The sequence below is a fragment of the Malus sylvestris genome, chromosome 8 (assembly GCF_916048215.2).
Source record: "Malus sylvestris chromosome 8, drMalSylv7.2, whole genome shotgun sequence".
Taxonomy (NCBI): domain Eukaryota; kingdom Viridiplantae; phylum Streptophyta; class Magnoliopsida; order Rosales; family Rosaceae; genus Malus; species Malus sylvestris.
This window is the reverse complement of record NC_062267.1, coordinates 1,394,365-1,412,154: the sequence shown is the minus strand read 5'-3', so window position 1 is coordinate 1,412,154 and position 17,790 is coordinate 1,394,365. Positions and strand designations below refer to the sequence as shown.

General features: G+C 41.5%; 2 protein-coding genes across 3 annotated transcripts; one reads left to right on the top strand and one right to left on the bottom strand.

Annotated features, from left to right (window-relative positions):
• The first annotated feature begins 11,115 nt into the window (after positions 1 to 11,115).
• Positions 11,116 to 13,849, top strand: LOC126632978 (uncharacterized). 2 transcript variants are annotated; one of them, XM_050303521.1, is made up of 5 exons: positions 11,116 to 11,643; positions 11,820 to 12,230; positions 12,369 to 12,986; positions 13,239 to 13,399; positions 13,496 to 13,849. In XM_050303521.1, exons 1-4 carry the CDS (start codon positions 11,185 to 11,187, stop codon positions 13,368 to 13,370), a joined length of 1,620 nt encoding a protein of 539 aa, XP_050159478.1. In that variant the 5' UTR covers positions 11,116 to 11,184; the 3' UTR covers positions 13,371 to 13,399; positions 13,496 to 13,849. The 2 variants fall into 2 exon arrangements, with proteins under 2 accessions (XP_050159478.1, XP_050159477.1); XM_050303520.1 differs by having other exon boundaries at positions 11,117 to 11,643; positions 13,491 to 13,849.
• Positions 13,850 to 15,052: 1,203 nt separating this feature from the next.
• Positions 15,053 to 17,790, bottom strand: LOC126632660 (uncharacterized TPR repeat-containing protein At1g05150-like). The gene has a single exon (XM_050303102.1). The coding sequence runs from the start codon at positions 17,543 to 17,545 to the stop codon at positions 15,158 to 15,160; it is 2,388 nt and encodes a 795-aa protein (XP_050159059.1). The 5' UTR covers positions 17,546 to 17,790; the 3' UTR covers positions 15,053 to 15,157.

Genomic DNA, 17,790 nt, shown 5'->3' with positions numbered 1-17,790 from the left:
AGACGGACCCTCACAAGCAGCAGAAGAAGTCTTCGGTTTTTTCTAAACCAGCATCTCTTGAGCAGATGGGGAATGTCTATTCTTTCCACCTTCATTCATAACAGGTTCCACGACAATGATCGAACGAGCCAATGCCTCAACCTTGATCTGCTTTATCTCTTCTTTTGGGGTAACCCATCTTTTTCTTGGCGAAGAGGACTAAGCAGCCAACGCCATTCATGGTACTCAACAGGGATACCTAAAACAATGTGCACTTTCTTCATATCTGGAGAAGTCTTGGGAGTCGAGCCAAAATTTGAATCTACATAGACAGAAGAGGATAATGAATAAATCAAATAACAGCTCAGCAAAAGCACAAAGTAGCCTAAAGACTAAGCAGTTTACTTATCGGTGATGAAAATCGTCGGAACACGCAACTCAAAGGAAGAATGAGACTCCCTCTCTCCACTTATCTCCAAAGTTTTCTTGGCCCAATCATGATCCCCCTTACTCGAATGATCGAAAAACCTATGGTGGGATCACAGCTGCCCAACTCCATCAATACGACCTATGTCAAAGAAGTACCAGAATTCGTTAACAGTTAGATCCAAGTCAAAGAATTGGCTCAATTGAGGAATCTCATCATCCCGCGGACTATATTTGGAGAACATTGAGTGGGGACACACTTCATGTAACAAAGTACTTCTTGGAAAAAACACGGCATGGGAAAAATAAATACCAACACGAAGTAGTAAGGGTGAAACTTGATAGCTCTCCGAGCTCTACTACATGGCTCACGACTGCTACCCTTCTTAACACGCTTCACACGCACCTCAAATGGAATGGCATGCCAGTATGCCACAAGGAAATCTCTAAACGAGTCGTCGAAACTAATTTTGATGTTAGCAGCCTTGAAATAACCTACTATACTCAAGGATCTTCCTTGACGGTACAACAGCGGCACACTATCATCACTCATATGGCTTAAAGAAGGCATGCTAGTTGCACAAAAAAAAATTACATGGAGCAGGGCACCAGGCCATAACCCAGGTGGTTGCCCCAAAGACCAGCTCAACACGCCAGGCAGCCCAGCGCACCAGAAGGCCCAGTGTGCCAGATGTTGCTATCCCCTCGACCCAACAAGACCATTAGCCCAATCCAATTAGAGAGGGTTAGCGCCCTCGCGCCTCTCTTTCTCTTATCTTTCACACGGGCCAAGCTCAAAGGCCCGCAAACCCAGCCAAGGAAGGAGGCTGAGCCTCTATTCCTCTCTCTCGCATGGGCCCAAGTTCAGCGCCCCAGCGCTCTAGCCCTAGCACAAGCCAAGGACTTGCTGGGATTAGCTTACGCCGCCAGCCCTCGGCTCAAGCCGAGCCGCTGCCGCACCAACCCACCCACGACAGTAACATCGTGGTCATGTAGCCACAATTTTAACACATACTTAACCCGCGTCGAGCCAAATTTCAAGCCTCGAGGCTCCAAAAAATTAAGAAGAGAAGGAAAATTAATTTTCTCTTACCTTGGTGCGGCATGAAGACGAAGAAATCAACGAAAGACGGTCATTTGCATGGGCAAATGAAGAAGATTCCTAGGGAAGGGGAAACAAATATCCTCTAGCTTTCTCTCTTTCTTGTAGGGTTAAATAATTGCTCTCTAAAATTGATTTAATCATCTACTTAAGGTAGACTTAAATAGACTTTTGAGGTAATTTATGCTTCCTAAAAGCAAGGGAAGATCTCTACACATATTGCCCTTTCTTGCAAGCAGCCCAACTGAACTGGATCATTTATATATATATATATATATATATATATATATATATATATATATATATTTATATATATTTGTTTCCACACGTATCTCTTTCGTATATTAGACATTCTACACATTAGTTGGGAAAAAAAGACAGTGTTGATGAAAACGAATAATGGTGCACATTATTAAGTTCAAAGACTAAAAGATGTCGGGATCAGAAGAGGCCAGTGTGGGTGAGAGGGACGAGAAATGAGGGAGGAGGAGTTGGGGTTGGGGTTGGAGTTGAGTCGTTGGATTGTTGGAGATATATGTCAGCAGCCATGGCAAATCTGGGATGAACGTTTGTAAAATGTGATTGGGGTCATGGGGATGTGAAAGGAAAAATTGAATCATTAGGGTTTGTGAATATTGATGGGAAGAGGCAAGTGATACGAAAGGTGAATTTTCAATTTAGTATGATTATGCTGATTTAGAATAGTTATATTCTTTTGGATTCATCAAAGGGTTAAGATTTTATTAATGCATATAAATGCGTCAAGACTAAATATAGAGATTCGGGATACACTACGTCGCGTATTACATTGCATGGATGCATGCAGAGTATACATAGCACACACAAAATTGAACAACGCAAAAAAAAAAAATTAGGATAAGCGAAAAAAAGAAAGAGGAACGAGGCACAAAAACAACAGATAGATATCGATCGACTAATTCGGGAATATGTGCTTCGGATTAATGTGACTGTTAGAGATTAATGGCGCTTTAATTAATCAGGAAGCATCAAACATTAGCAAGAGTAATGCATTTGCCAATGATGATCAAGTACGACGTCGTCGGCAGTGAGCATTGCACATGTGTTGGCAGTCGTAGAAGCAAGGCCATCCGCAGTGAAGAGGGCAATTCAATCTCATGCCTTTGCATCGTCCCTTCCGCATGCATTGTGCAAACTCTCCGAGCACGTAGTCTTCCTCGTCGAACCTCCTCTTCGGGCCGCCGTAGACATGGTTACTGTTTCTGCGGCCTCTTCCTCCTTGACCTTTCCCTTTTCCACCACCACAACCCCATTTCCACCACCCTGCCCCTCCTCCTCCTCCGCCCCATCCCCACCCACCAACAGCTCCTACTCTTTTTCCACCTCCACCTCCACCTCCTCCTCCACCACCACCCCAACCCCATGCATAGCCTCCTCCGCCTCCACCGCCACCCCCATTACCACTCTTAACACAATGAATTGAATGATGCAGAAGATATCTATGAAAGATTAGAATGCTTAAAGGTAAAAGCTTGAAGAAGAAGAAAGAAAGAGACTTTCTGTATTCCAATAACTGTTTTCTTACAATGACCGACTTTACCAAAATATCACAGAGAGACCTACTTTTATACTATATCTCAATTACAATGACTTATGAAATATGCCTAGGTAGCATGCTGACTTGGCATATAGTATGTATATCCAATACCCCCCCTCAATCTTAGCTAGGGTATCCTAGCTTAAGATTGAAACAATGCCGAAGAAAATCAGGGTCGTGAAGTCCTTTGGTTAAAACATCTGCAATTTGATCCTTAGTGCAGAGATAGTGAACTGATAAATCCCCACTTTGTACACGTTCACGAACAAAGTGAAAATCAGTCTCCAAATGTTTGATCCGAGAATGTTGAACCGGATTCAAACTAAGAGCAATCGCAGATTGGTTATCACAAAATAAAACAGGAGGAGAGGACAAGCATTCATTCAGATCTTTAAGAAGAAGTCTGATCCAAGCAATATCTGCAGTAGTATGAGCTAACGCACGATACTCAGCTTCGGTAGAACTGCGAGAAACGGATGACTGTTTCTTCGACTGCCAAGAAATTGGATTGTCACCCAAAAACACAACATAACCAGTAATGGATCTCCTAGTATTCAAATCTGCAGCCCAATCAGAATCACTGTATGCATGTAGGTGTAACGACCCTCCTGAGATATAGGTTAAACCGCACCGCATAGTACCTTGTAAAAATCGCAGAATCCTCTTAACCATCCCTAAATGAATGTCTGTTTGAGCATTCATATATTGACACACGGTATTCACAGCAAAGGCTATATCAGGACGTGTGAAGGTTAAATATTGAAGAGCTCCGACAAGACTCCGATATAGAGTAGGATCAGGCAATAAGACACCTTCAGATGTTAAGACTTGATTATGAGGCTTACATGGTGTGGAACATGGCTTACAATCATCCATGCCTGCCTTATGAATAAGATCCTTCACATATTTAGCCTGATTGAGAAACAAATCACCATTAGACTTATATGTAATTTGAATACCAAGAAAATAAGCCAACTTCCCCATATCTTTAATGTCAAACACTTCACCAAGAGTATGAATCATAGATTGTATTAATTGAGTATTAGACCCTGTGATGATAATGTCATCCACATAAAGAATAAGGATAACCACATGAGTATCAACAACCTTGACAAAGAGACTGGAATCAGAAACCGAAGCTTCAAAGCCAATTGCTTGCAGGTAAGTGGTAAATTTAGCATTCCAAGCTCGAGGAGCTTGCTTTAAACCATATAAGGACTTTACTAGCTTACACACGTGAGTGGGAAACTGGGAATTGACAAATCCGTGAGGTTGCTTCATGTAAACCTCCTCCTGTAATTCACCATGCAAGAAAGCATTTTTGACATCCAACTGCCGAAGATCCCACTTATGTGTTGCAGCTAATGCTAGAACCAATCGCACAGTGGTATGTCGAACAACTGGACTAAAGGTTTCTGTATAGTCAAGCCCTTTTTCTTGACTAAAGCCTTGTGCCACCAACCGTGCTTTATATCGGGAGACTGAACCATCGCTATTCCGCTTAATTTTGTATACCCATTTGCTGCCTATAACATGCTTATCGCCAGAATTGGGAACAAGAACCCATGTACCTTGAGTTTGCAGAGCATCAAATTCTTCCTGCATTGCTTTCTGCCATTGAGGAATTTGAGATGCTTGTCGAAAGGTTGATGGTTCCGAGGCATCAATAATATTTGCAAGGAAAGTGAATCCTCCTGAAAAATGATCATCATCAACAAGAGTTAAGGAGTGAACTTCTGGAAAAATAGCATTAAGAGCTGAATAATCTTTTCTAGTGATGGTGCCAGTTCGTAATCTTGTTTGAATGCCGGAATGAGAAGAATTGAGACATGGTAGAACAACTTCAAGCTGAGTAGGCTGAAGGACAGGCAACAAGGCAGGAGAACTGGAAATAGTAGCATTTGAGCTTGATTCCTGTGCACTACTGAATGAACTTGCAGCATCACCAGGAGAAAATCCAGAACGATGATCATGGTGTACCTCTGGACTAAGGGATGACCCATATGACATTCCAACAACATGCTCACCCACTGGTGCAGAAGACTGAATAGAAGGCAACTGAACAATTATAGGTATATTATTATTGCCTCGATGGCATTGCTGACCTGAATCCTTATTAGAAGATCCGGACAAAACACGAAATGGAAAAAGAGTTTCATCATGTATGACATGCCTAGAAATGAGTATCTTCCCTGTTGCAAGGTTATAACAAATGGCACCCTTATATCCTGGAGAGTATCCCAAAAATACACACTGTGAAGATCGAGATTGCAACTTATTCGTATTGAAAGGTCGGAGATAAGGGTATATGGCTGAACCAAAAACCTTCAGGCTAGATAAATCTGGTGTCTTTTGAAACAAGTGTTTGAATGGTGAAGACATGTGTAACACTTTACAGGGCATTCTATTGATCAAGAACACTGCATGAGAAACTGCATAAAACCATAAATTGTGAGGAAGGTTGGCAACTGATAACAAAGTAATAGCCGTTTCAATAAGATGTCGATGCTTCCTCTCAGCCAATCCATTCTGCTGAGGAGTGTATGGACAGGAAACAAAATGTAAAATGCCATTGGTATCCAGGAAATTCTTAAAGGCATTGCTAAGAAACTCTCCATCTCCATCAGATTGGAATACTTTAATTTTTGTATGAAATTGATTCTCAACATAAGCACAAAACTTGACAAATGCACCAAAGACTTCTGATTTATTGATTAAGGGATAGATCCATACAAACCTAGTAGCTTCATCTATAAAGGAAACATAATATCGGTAACCTTCAAGTGATACTACTGGAGAAGGCCCCCAAACATCACTATGGATCTTACAAAAAGGAATGTCAACCCTATCTATCCTATCGGAGAATGGCAATCTACTCATTTTACCACTGAGGCAGTGAGAACACACGGTTGCAACTTCATCCGAAGGACAAGATATAGCAGAATCTCTAAGCATAGCAACTAAAATGTCATTAGAAGGATGACCAAGTCTTTGATGCCAGAGAGAACGTTTGACAGCATGTCCCAAAAATGCAGAAGGCTGGACCCCTGTATTAAGTAGTGTAGGAAATATGTGCACAGGAATCTTGAACAACTCATTCTTGCTACTCCTTCCGTGGTGGAGGATTGCCCCTGTTGCCTTGTCCTGCACAAAGAATTGAACGTCATCACAAATAAACCAGCTGTGATTATCTTTACATAGCTTCTTGACTGAAAGAAGATTAACAGTTAACATAGGAACATGTAAAATCTGTTTAAGATGTAAAGCATGAGACTGAGTTTGTAAAATTCCATTGCCAATATGTGTAACTTCCAAACCGTCACCATTTCCAACAATGATCTTCTCAGTACCCTCATAAGGTGTAGCTCGATTAAGGACTGTGACATCCGGAGTCATGTGATGAGAAGCCCCAGTGTCAACAACCCATGAGTCTGTAGATGCAACCTCACCAGAAGACTCTGTACTCATAGCTTGAAACCCCACTGGAGAAGAAGAACCAAGGGAAGCACCATAGGAAGTGGAATTCACATGCATAGGAAACTGAGGTGACTGAAACAGTGGCATATCAGACGAAGAAATAGAAGGAAAACCTTGATATGCATAATTGGCAGACAAGGAAGGAGGAGGTTGATTGCCCTGATACGCATAATTACCTCGATGTCTACAATTAAGAGCAATGTGACCACGTTTTCCACAGATTTGACATTCCTGAGGATATTGAGTATTATTACCCTCATTGCGATAGAGACAAGTCACTGCAACATGGCCCTTTCTGGAGCAAATTTGACATTCTGGAATCGGGTCAAATCTGTTGGAGGAATTACCAGACCAAGACTGCCAAGAATTACCATTTCGCGGACCATTAAACCTTGATTTATAACCACCATTACCTCTGGGTCTGTAATTGTTAAAGTGGACAGGCCTATGACCCTGAGAACCACCACCAAACTGATTCGTGGACTGAAAATTATTAGCACTAGACCGATAGCCACTATTATAGATCTGAGCACTTCCAGTAGAAGAGGGTTGAGAAGTACGACTGGAAGAACTAGACATACCAGAATGCACAGAAGTACCATGCGGAGGAGGAGCATTAACATACATGGCAGCCATATTCTGAACTAAAGAATGCACCCGAGTCTCAATAGTCTTCTCAGCCCCAATTAACTGTGCTCTGAACTCTTTAAGAGTGATTGGTGAATCCCTAGCTAATATGACAGTACGGATCATATCATAATCAGATGGTAATCCTGTTAAAGCAGCAATAATGAGATCATTATCATTTACTTTTTCCCCAGCAGCTTGTAACTGATCCTTCAGAGCTTTTAACCTCAGAAGATATTTATCAATAGTATCACCCCCTTTTTGCATAGTATGTAATTCAGCCTTCAAATGGTTTACACTAGCTTTAGAAACTAGCATATATCTGTCTTGTAATGCAGTCCAGGCTTCACAGGCAGTTTTACATCCCACAACATGTTCAATTGCGTCATCACTTAATGTAGCAATGAGAAGACTTAACAAAGCCATATCAGTCTTAATCCACTCTTTATATGAATCGTTAATCTCCTTGGTAACACCTAACTCAGGGGTGAGAACGAATTTAGGGGGACAGACAGAGTCGCCAGTGAAATGATCAAGAAGATCATATCCACGAAGAACAGAACAAAATTGATAACTCCATTTGATGAAATTATCATCATTCAATTTGATAGTAAGCATACCCAGTAGACTCTCAATTTTTACAGAAGTCATGATGATCACAACAATCAACCCAAATACAAGTCAACAAGAAAAACCCAGATTCGAATTGAGGCGGCAAGAAAAATCCCAAACAAGAATCACCCAAATTCAAGCACGCAATCAACTAACAAGATCAATGATTAACACAGAACGAAGAAACTGGGCAAGAATCAAAGAAAATCATCAACATCGGCATCGGCCTTCAAGAATCAACACAATCTTCACACAATTACAAATTCTGGCATCGGCCTTCATACAAATCATCATATATTCTTCATATAACATTCTAATATGGCATCGGCCTTCAACGTAATCTCAATTTCTAAAAAAAAATTCAATCGTAACCTCCAATCGAAGAAAAATTTCAAGAACAAAATCACCTCATCAGCAAGCGAAGCCCCAGAAAATTTGTCCCAGCATCAACGCACAGGCGAGACTGGCTCTTGATACCATCTTAACACAATGAATTGAATGATGCAGAAGATATCTATGAAAGATTAGAATGCTTAAAGGTAAAAGCTTGAAGAAGAAGAAAGAAAGAGACTTTCTGTATTCCAATAACTGTTTTCTTACAATGACCGACTTTACCAAAATATCACAGAGATACCTACTTTTATACTATATCTCAATTACAATGACTTATGAAATATGCCTAGGTAGCATGCTGACTTGGCATATAGTATGTATATCCAATAACCACCTCCGCCGCCGCCTCCCCCTCCTCCTCCTCCTCTTCCTCTAGACATCCAATTAGGCTTCTTCCTTTTGTTATTGATATCAACTTCAGTGGTGTAGGAAGTAGTCTTGTTCCTTACTTCTCCAATTCCTGCTGAAGGAATTTCAGCAACAGCTAAAAGAGAAGAACCAGCATTGCCTTGCTCGTGATAAGTACTATTCTCCGTGCCATTTTCCAACTTACCGCCGGCAGCTTCCGAACCAACAATCGCCGTCAAAATAAACAAGAGGACCCATAACTTTCTCATCACCACTCCACCCATATGCATGTATATTGATTTTAGGACGGTAGAATTAAAATCAATGCGCATAGTTGTGGTACTTCGTACTTATATAGACATAAATTTAACGATCATAAATTGATTACGTAATTTAGAAGTTAAATTCAATAGTGTATATCATAGACGGAATTCATGACTCGCGTTCAACAGAAAGTGTGCCTTGTATCTTACTTTTGTCCCCACCTAGTTTTCTGTAACTTTTTACAGTACAGGCTGGAAATAATTAGGTTAAATGGCAGCTGCGCAACATGCATGCTTCACTTCACAGCCTGCTCCAAGGCGCCGCACTCTCGCCCCTTTATGGGAGAAATTTATTATTGTGATGGGAATACGGTTGGTATACCACGTATTTTTACATAAGTAGTGAGAAATTTTATTTTTTGAGTTATTAACTTTTTAACATACAAATTATACTATTTGTATAGTAACACATGATGTACCACCTCATATGCCGATCACATTGAAAAACCTCTCCACTTATGACACGCTGGCCTAACCAGGCTAGCTCTCTTCTCGATTAGTAAACCCTACTGGTATTTCTATCTTAGCTTATCCATAGGATCACAATTAAATAGTTTTTTAATATTTGATGAGAAATAATAATCAAACACATCATTTTTTTACACACCACTATTTAATCGTATTTTTTGTCCGTTTGATCATTCAATTAAAGAATCAACAAAAGACTTGTATAAAAAGAAAATTAGTGTGTAATTATCATTTCCATCTTCGAATCCATCGTTTTTGGGTTATTTTGCAATATAATCGCACGGAGTTGATTAAATTAGGTTATGTAGACAACAATACACACACATATATATATATATATATATATATATATATATATATATATATATATATATATATATATATATATATACACATATAATAGCATGCAGTGGATCACACTGTCACCATAATTGTATGATTTTCAGGTCCACCTGCAATGTGATCAGTACAATACTTATTCAGTTTGCTTGGCCTTTAAGCCTGGAATTTGGACAAGCTAGGTGCATGTAACACGAGAGAGGATCCCCCGCCGGATCCTTTTTGTGAGAATCCGGAGATCTTTCAATCACATACGTTCATCGTACATCGTGCGGTCAGTTTTTATCAGGTACTGTTTATATTTAATTTTAAATAAAAAATTTTATAATAATTTTTTACCGCATGATGAATGAATGTGATTAAACAAAGAGAATACAGCGAGGAACCTCAACCTTGTAACACTACTGGCTAGCAAGCGTAGAGGTCACACGTCACAGTGTTAAATTTAACATCATATGTACATACAGCAATATACTTATTTGCCATCATGCTTCCAACTCCTCCATGTTAACTAATTATAAGACAACAAAAGTATAACTCTCATCAAATACACCAAATGAATTAATTACAATAGAGTAAATATTTTTGTAACGTCTAATCATAAAACTTTGTTTTCACAGAACTTTCATCGCCCATAATTAAGCTTCTTAAAATTCATGGAGGACATCTCAAATATGCTTTGATCAACGTAACTCTATTCTGACTATGTTCTGCCCCACTAGTATTTTGATTGATTATTTTAGTTTTCAAACTTGAAAATTCAATAAAATCTACATTTCCTAGGAAGAAACGACATGATCAGAAAATTCACAAATATTTGATGGAGCTATTTTCTTCATGGGGTTGGGTTTAGGTGGAAATGAGATATTATAGTTTTCACATGATCTTTTGTGTGCACGATAGAGAAAATATAGATCACGTAAAAACGAATTTACTGTTTAGTGAGTCGTAAAAGCAATTTCTTCTGAAATTTTAAGCTTGAAAGCTTAAATAATCAATCAAAATACAAGCGGTATCAGAACATAGTTAGAATAAAGTTTTGTTGAATAAAACATCTTTAAAGAGTTCGGCTTAAATGAGTGTTATTTTTCATAACTTTTAAATATTTACTCTTCAAGCCCAAATATTCATTTCCGTACCATCCAATGTTCAGTAACATTGGATAATTTTCCAAAAAGATTGCATGAAAATATGGCTTTTGATGAATTTTGTAGAAATGAGCGAAATTGATTAAAAACCGTTTAAATTTTGGGCCGGTCTAAACACCAGACCCAAATAGATAATGGTTTGGAATTTTGGCCCATTTGGATCGACCCTTAAGTTTAATACAAATCTTTGAGCCGGTCCAAACACCATACCCAAATAGATAATGGTTTGGAGTTTTGGGCCATTTGGGTCGACCCAAGACTTAAGGGTTTAATACAGAAGAAATTGATAGGGTTTTATCTCACGACTTCACCGTCTCCTCTCTCTCTCTCTCTCTCTCTCTCTCAACGATTTCAGTTCGGCGAAAAATGGGGAAGAAGAAATTCATCGACAAGAAAAAATCGGCGACCTTCCAATTAGTCGCCCGCGACTCGTCCGATCCCAACTACGACGACTCTCCCGGCAACGACCGAGTCTTTGTACGAGTCGACAACAGCAGCTACTCCGTCGACAGCTTGTTCCCGGAGGATAACCCTGACCACGGCTCCGGTGCCGACGGATACAACGATGATCCTAATTCGATATACGCCGATGCGCCTGAGGATGGCGGCGGCGGGGACTATGGCCATGGTTACGGGAGCTCGGCGGCGTCATCGGCAGCTCAGCCTTTGCCTGACAACGTAAGGAAGGAGATTCTGGAGCTAGGGTTTCCAGACGACGGTTACAATTACTTGCTTCATATGAGGGAGATCAGGAATACTGGCGGCGGTTCTGCGTTTTATCAGAATTCAAAGGCTAAGCTGGGTGAGCTCCCGCGCGATGAAAAGGTTGGTTAGCTAACTTACTTTCGGTTGCTTAAATTCTGTTTGGCTTCTGAGAAAATTGAGGAAAAAGAAAGAGTGGAGTGGAAAGTTTCTGTCTTTTGCATTTTTGAGCTGTCAAAACTTAGGTAAATGAAATTTCTTTTTTGTACCTAAAAATACAGTGTGTTGTGAATTTTTAGGCATATGATGCTTCAAGGTTGCGCATTTCGGAAACTGAGGCTCCGAACGAGAAGGTTATTTACAGTGTGGCTTCTAAGACGGTTAATGTAAGGGTTCAAAAAGTAGTTGATCCTGAACTGTCTAAATTGCTTGATGATAGTGATGTTTCGCGGTTTGGTTCTGATGTTGAGGACTTGGAAGAAGATTTCGTGATTCAGGCTAACCAACCCGAAGAAGCGGAAGAAGAGGAGGAGGAGGAGGAGGAGGATGGGGTTATAGATAATACGGCAAGTTTTGTCGAGCAACCTGAGAATAAAAATGTGAGCAATGAAGCAAATGAAGCACAAACATATAGCGTGGCTGAAGCAAAGGATCACTCTGTGGTTGAAAAGCCACGAGTTCATCGCCTTTTGGATGAGCAATTTGAATTGGTGAGTTAGTTTTATGGCAGGTTTAGTTATGTTATTTAAACTCTGTAGTTTGAGTCTCACGATATCATATTTGTTGCCATCCTTTTTAGTTTGTATCTATTTTAGCTTACATTTTTGTTGTGTATAAAAAAAATCCAGCTTGTAGGTCAGGAGTATGGCAGTTATGACAATGACGATGATGATGATGATTACGGTTATATACCTGAAGAAGATGAGTCCCTTACAGAGAAGCTCAAACATGCCACCCTTAATGAGCATGTGATGGATGACTTAGAGCTGGATGGAAATTACAAGGCTCCTGCAGATTTGTTGCGGGATAACGAGACAGTAAAAACAAAAGAGCTAGTGGACTCTGCTAATGACCTTATTCGGCGATGTGCGGAATATGCTGAGAAATATGAGAACGAAGATCAAGATGGAGATGTGGTCATTGTAGAAGAGTCTAGCGATGAATCAGAAGTGTGGGACTGTGAGACCATTGTTACTACATATTCAAATCTTGATAACCACCCTGGAAAAATTGAAGCTCCAGGAGCAACTAGAAGGAAGAAGCTTTCTGAAACGGTTTCTGGAGCCTTGGGTTCCACCGATCGTGTGATAACTCTTCGAGGAAAACAGAAGTTGCCCATGGACTTCCTGCCTCATGGTAAAAAAGCTACTTCTGAGAAGGTGAAAGACACGGGTGCCTTGAAAAATCAGCCGCTGAAAAGGAAGCAGCATGGTCAGGAGTCAAAGGAGGAGAAGAAAGAGCGAAAGGTATCCATTCGCTATTCTGCTATCCATATTTGCTTATCTTGAGCATGCCATTACATCCAGCTTACCGTACTTTTATAAACTCTAGAATGTTACAATTTGAGGGCAAAAGCTGGAAGCATAAAATTTGAGGGCAAAAGCTACACTTTTTGGCACCTGATAATTTGTGCAATTGTGCATTGTATTTTGTTTATGTTGTTTCGTTGTTAAGTGCTGTTGGTTCTTTGATTATGACGCGGAGATTTATGCACGCAGGCTGCTGTTAAGGAGGGAAGGCGTGAAGCACGCCGCACAAAAAAAGAAATAAAGGAACTCTACAAGGGTGAAGCACAGCATGCCCAGAGAGTAGTTGCTATTTCGGGCCCTTCTTCTATTCATCTAATGTGATTGTGCCAATCATTAAGTTATTTCTCTAGGTAATTGAAATTGCATCATTTTTTCCTTAAATCCTTCTGTTTATGGAAGTACAGTTTATATTAATTGATTCGTTTAATTATGTTCTTCTAGGTTAGACTTAAGAGAGCACAGGATAATTGTCAAGAAGGCGGTATCCCATGAGCTTCCACATTTCACAACACTAAGAAGACACATACAGATAATCTACGACCAACCATGTTAAACGAGGCACTGTATGTTTCATCCTCATTGCCTTGATTTTGATTAGTATAGAATTCAAGTGACGTTGGGGTCGAGTATAATTTATGTTCGGAAAGCTTGGTTTCTGATGTTTTTGGCCGGTCATAAAACATGACTCGAGTTCTTTATATGCATATGTAATCTAGGAAGAGATGAAAGATCCGTTACAAAGCATGGATGATAAACTTTATTCTTCCCATAATTTTCTAATGTATTTCTTTGATTTGTCATTTTTTTGCCCCCCTACAATTCAGTGTATATTGTTGCTTTGCTAAAGTCTAGAGAAACTTCAAAGAACATAATTCTCAATGGGGAATTGGAGCCATACCACCTCTACCAAAATAAGGTGTGGGACTCCAAATGCCGTAGTCCCTATGAGCTATTTCCGAGGCTTGCGCCTCATATCGGCATTCATCTCCTCCTCCTCCTCCCTGCCGCACCTGATTTTTCAGTTGGTCGGAAGGAAGAAACGTTGGTAACAAGGCTGGGGCCGTGGCTGGTGATATCAGTGATGATGGCGGCGATGTCGTTGCCTTTGCAGGAGTAATCATCATAACAGACATGATCATCATGGATATCATGTGCTTCGCGGACGATGCTTTGGTCACTGGTACTTCCATGATGGTTCTTCTTGGCTAGCTGCAATGCAGGTTAGGGTTTTCGAATTTCGAGCTCGAAGCTGCATTTCGCAACCGTCAGCAAAAAAATGCTGATATAAAAGCAGTATTGTTTGAGAAAAATTCGTTCCTTTCTTTCTCACACCACATGAATGACTTAACCACGCTTCTTGCATGATAACAGAATGGAAACCCTAACCACTTCTCCTCTTACATATGTTCACTGTTCTAAAAGTCTCCGTCTAAGTGCTAGGCAGTTGGTCACCGCCCTTCTAGCCCATCTAAACCTGCCTAGGTCTCGTCTCTCATTTAGACAGAAAATCGATTTTTTTCAATAAAATGTTAGAGACTTGTTGAATACTTGAATGAACACTCATTATATGTTTGTTCTCCATATTTTCAATACGTTATAATACTTTATAATTTATGTCATTTTATTTTGCAATTTATGTATCTCAATATAATTATAACTATGTATGTTTTTTAAGTATAAATAGATATTTATACAATATGTAATAAACTTACTTAAATCCGCCTAGTCACTTAAGCGTTAGGTCTCAGCTCGCTGCCCCGACTAGTGTCTTTTAGAACCCTGCATCTAATTTACTTTTTACTACGAGATTTATCTACGAAGCAGAGTAAAAACATCGTCGAAGGAAGTATTGTAACTCCAGAAACAGAAACTAATCAAACTACAAGAACAAATCGGGATCAAGCAAAGCAAGGAGCCTCCGAAAAAAAAAAAAAAAATGAATACAAGAAACCGAAGCACGTTATACAGGTTATGATACGGCAGAGAGGCATCCGAAACACCGGTGGAAGAAACAAATTTATTATACAACGGCATAAGCCGACCGAATACATTCGTGATCTACGTATTTCACACTGAACAACTACATTACGACGAAGGAAACATACAAGCTATGGGGCCTTGTGGGATTGCAATGTAAAGCACTTGCACTTGTGTTTCATGGCTTCGGCCTCGCTTCCGTATTCTCTGAATTTGTACTCTTCCTGCTTCGAGGTAGGAGGCACCTTTCCCTCGCTATAGCATTGATTACACAAACTGAAATGAGTTTTGAGCTCCTTAAATCGGGACCCAATGATCGGGTAGCGGCAGACGGAGCAAACATGGTTACCGTGGCGGTTTCTGTCCCCGGTTTCAAGCTTCAACAGCGTGGACATGATACCGAAACCCCAATCTGGGTCGTCAAACGTGACAAGAAACTCTGTGAAAGACATCGTGGAAAGATCCGTTTCTCCATGGAGTTCCAGCATCTCGCTAATCCCGTGGGAAGGGACATATATGGCTCTCAACAGTTTGATATAGTAAGTGGCATCGGCTTTTCTTATCTGAGAACCACCACCCTCGTTTACAGGACGCCACAAGAGCGCATCAAATGCAACTCGTTTGCGCTTTTCTGGCGAGCCACTGCAAATAGGGGCTAAAACAGCAAAAAACATTCCCAAATCCACTCTTCCTGAGCCTGTATCATCCATGACAGAGAGTATCCTCTCGTTTATGGCTTTAACAGCTCCTTGGAAAGTCTCTGGCTTTAGAAAATCAAGCAACCTGCGGAGGATTACTTCTAAATTAGGCTTGCGTATGGATCTCTGAGGAACACCAGTACCTGAATACGAAAGAGGTACTTCACCATCATTCATTTCCTTCTTAAGAAGCTCCACATCACATCGACTCAACCTGGTAATCCTCTGAAAGGCCCTAATCTCAAGTGCATTGGCCAATTCTTGCCTCAAAGTAGTCTTCTCCCCAACTGTCTTGAATTTCGAGGGTTCCACAGTGACAAAAGAACCCTCTCCATTGGTTGCCTTCACCTTCTTCTTCTGCAGCTGCTTCAAATGCGCAATGGCATCATGCAATTCAACCCTGTTGGTCATTTTCAATGCTTCCTTCAAAGCTTTCTTAGCCTCCTCAGTTTCCCGAGCTCCCAACAAAGACACGGCCTTGTTAAGCTGCGCACGCCAATGGTTCGGCCACACAGCTAAAACCCTAGTATACATCTCAGAAGCTCTCGGAAACCTACCCGAATCCATATACAGCCCACCCAAATTATACAAGGCATCCACATGACCAGGCTTCAAATCAATAGCCTTCTGGTATGTGGCAATTGCCCTCTCATCCTCCCCCATGGCATGCAAAGCCGAAGCCAAATCACAATGCGCATCGGCATAATCGGGTTTCATAAAAATGGCCTCATCCAAGGCCTTGACAGCCGCCCTATATTCCCCAACCCCGAAAAGAGCGCTACCCAAAAGTTTCAAAGCTCTAAAATGTGTTGGACATAGAATTGCAGCTTCTCTGTAATACTCACAAGCACTCATAACCATACCTTCACCTTCAAGAGCAATCCCGAGATTCACATAAATCTGTGGAAGCAGATAAGCCCACTGGTTGCCGCCGGCCTCCGCCGCCTCCAACGCCAGCAAAAACTCTTCTTTGGCTTCCTTATACCTGCCAAGAACATACAAGCAATTCCCAGCTCGGAAATGCGGCCGCACATCCACCGGCTGCAACTCACAGGCCCTCTTGAAGCTCACCAACGCCTCCTTAAACAGCTGGTGCTCGTACAGCACCCTCCCAATCGCCATGTGCCCGTCGAAGGCCTGCTCACGTGACCTCGCTCCGTCGGCCCGGCTCCTCAGCACCCCCAATTCTTTGACGAACAGAGCGTAATCATGCCCATTCTCCTCCCAAAATACCCTTTTCTCAGAAATCTCCGACGACGGCCCCAATTCCCTCGACCAACCGGCGTCGGAGAAGGCGTCGATGTTGTCCGCCTTCAATTTCCCGTCTTTGCTCTGCTTAGCCTTTAACCGCTTCACCAGAATCTCCAAATCGTCCACAATCTTCCACGTGTCGTCGAACACGATCCCGTGGTTCGGCGACACCGCCCACGCCGCCGTCCTCTGCTTCTTCTGCGACTCCACCACCCGCTCGTCGACAATCGACGACGACGAAGCCTCGGACGCCATAGACGCCTTCGTCTCGTCCAGCGTAAGCTCCAACCCGAGTGCGTCGAAGTCACGGTCCACATCACCGGCTCCGTCGTCGTACGTCCGCAAAAGCCCCTCGTACGTCAGCCCCTTCTCGCCGTCGATGAAGTCGCCGTAGGTCCGGAACACCTCGTCCAAAATGGCATTGATCTGCTCGTTGGAAAATTTGACCCTAGGGTTTACGGCGACGACGAGCGCCGCCATCTCGTCGCGGTTAAGGCCGCCGTCGTGGTTGTCATCGAACTGGTGGAAAATCCGCTTCACCTTCTCCGATCTGCTCCCTCTCGTCGTCATTAAAACTCCGCTTTAATTTCGGAATTTAATTTTTCCGGAGGGTTTTCCAAGTTTTAATTGGCGATAAATGGGAGAGTGACTGAGGGGGACCAAAAATATACGGTGCGGCGGGGGTACGCACCTAAATCAATCAATCTGGTTCCGGGGTTTTAATCCGTGATTGGACTAATAATTCTGTTATTAATGAGGTTTAATCTCTCATTTGGCTGTACCGACTGTCTTCTCTGAGCCAGAAAAAGAAGAGA

Excerpts from the sequence above, each read along its gene's own strand:
- LOC126632978 (XM_050303521.1), top strand. The coding sequence starts at position 11,185 with ATGGGGAAGAAGAAATTCATCGACAAGAAAAAATCGGCGACCTTCCAA. Across the intron at positions 11,644-11,819 it reads AGCTCCCGCGCGATGAAAAG|GCATATGATGCTTCAAGGTT; the intron begins GTTGGTTAGCTA and ends GTGAATTTTTAG. Across the intron at positions 12,231-12,368 it reads TGGATGAGCAATTTGAATTG|CTTGTAGGTCAGGAGTATGG; the intron begins GTGAGTTAGTTT and ends AAAAAAATCCAG.
- LOC126632660 (XM_050303102.1), bottom strand. The coding sequence starts at position 17,545 with ATGACGACGAGAGGGAGCAGATCGGAGAAGGTGAAGCGGATTTTCCAC.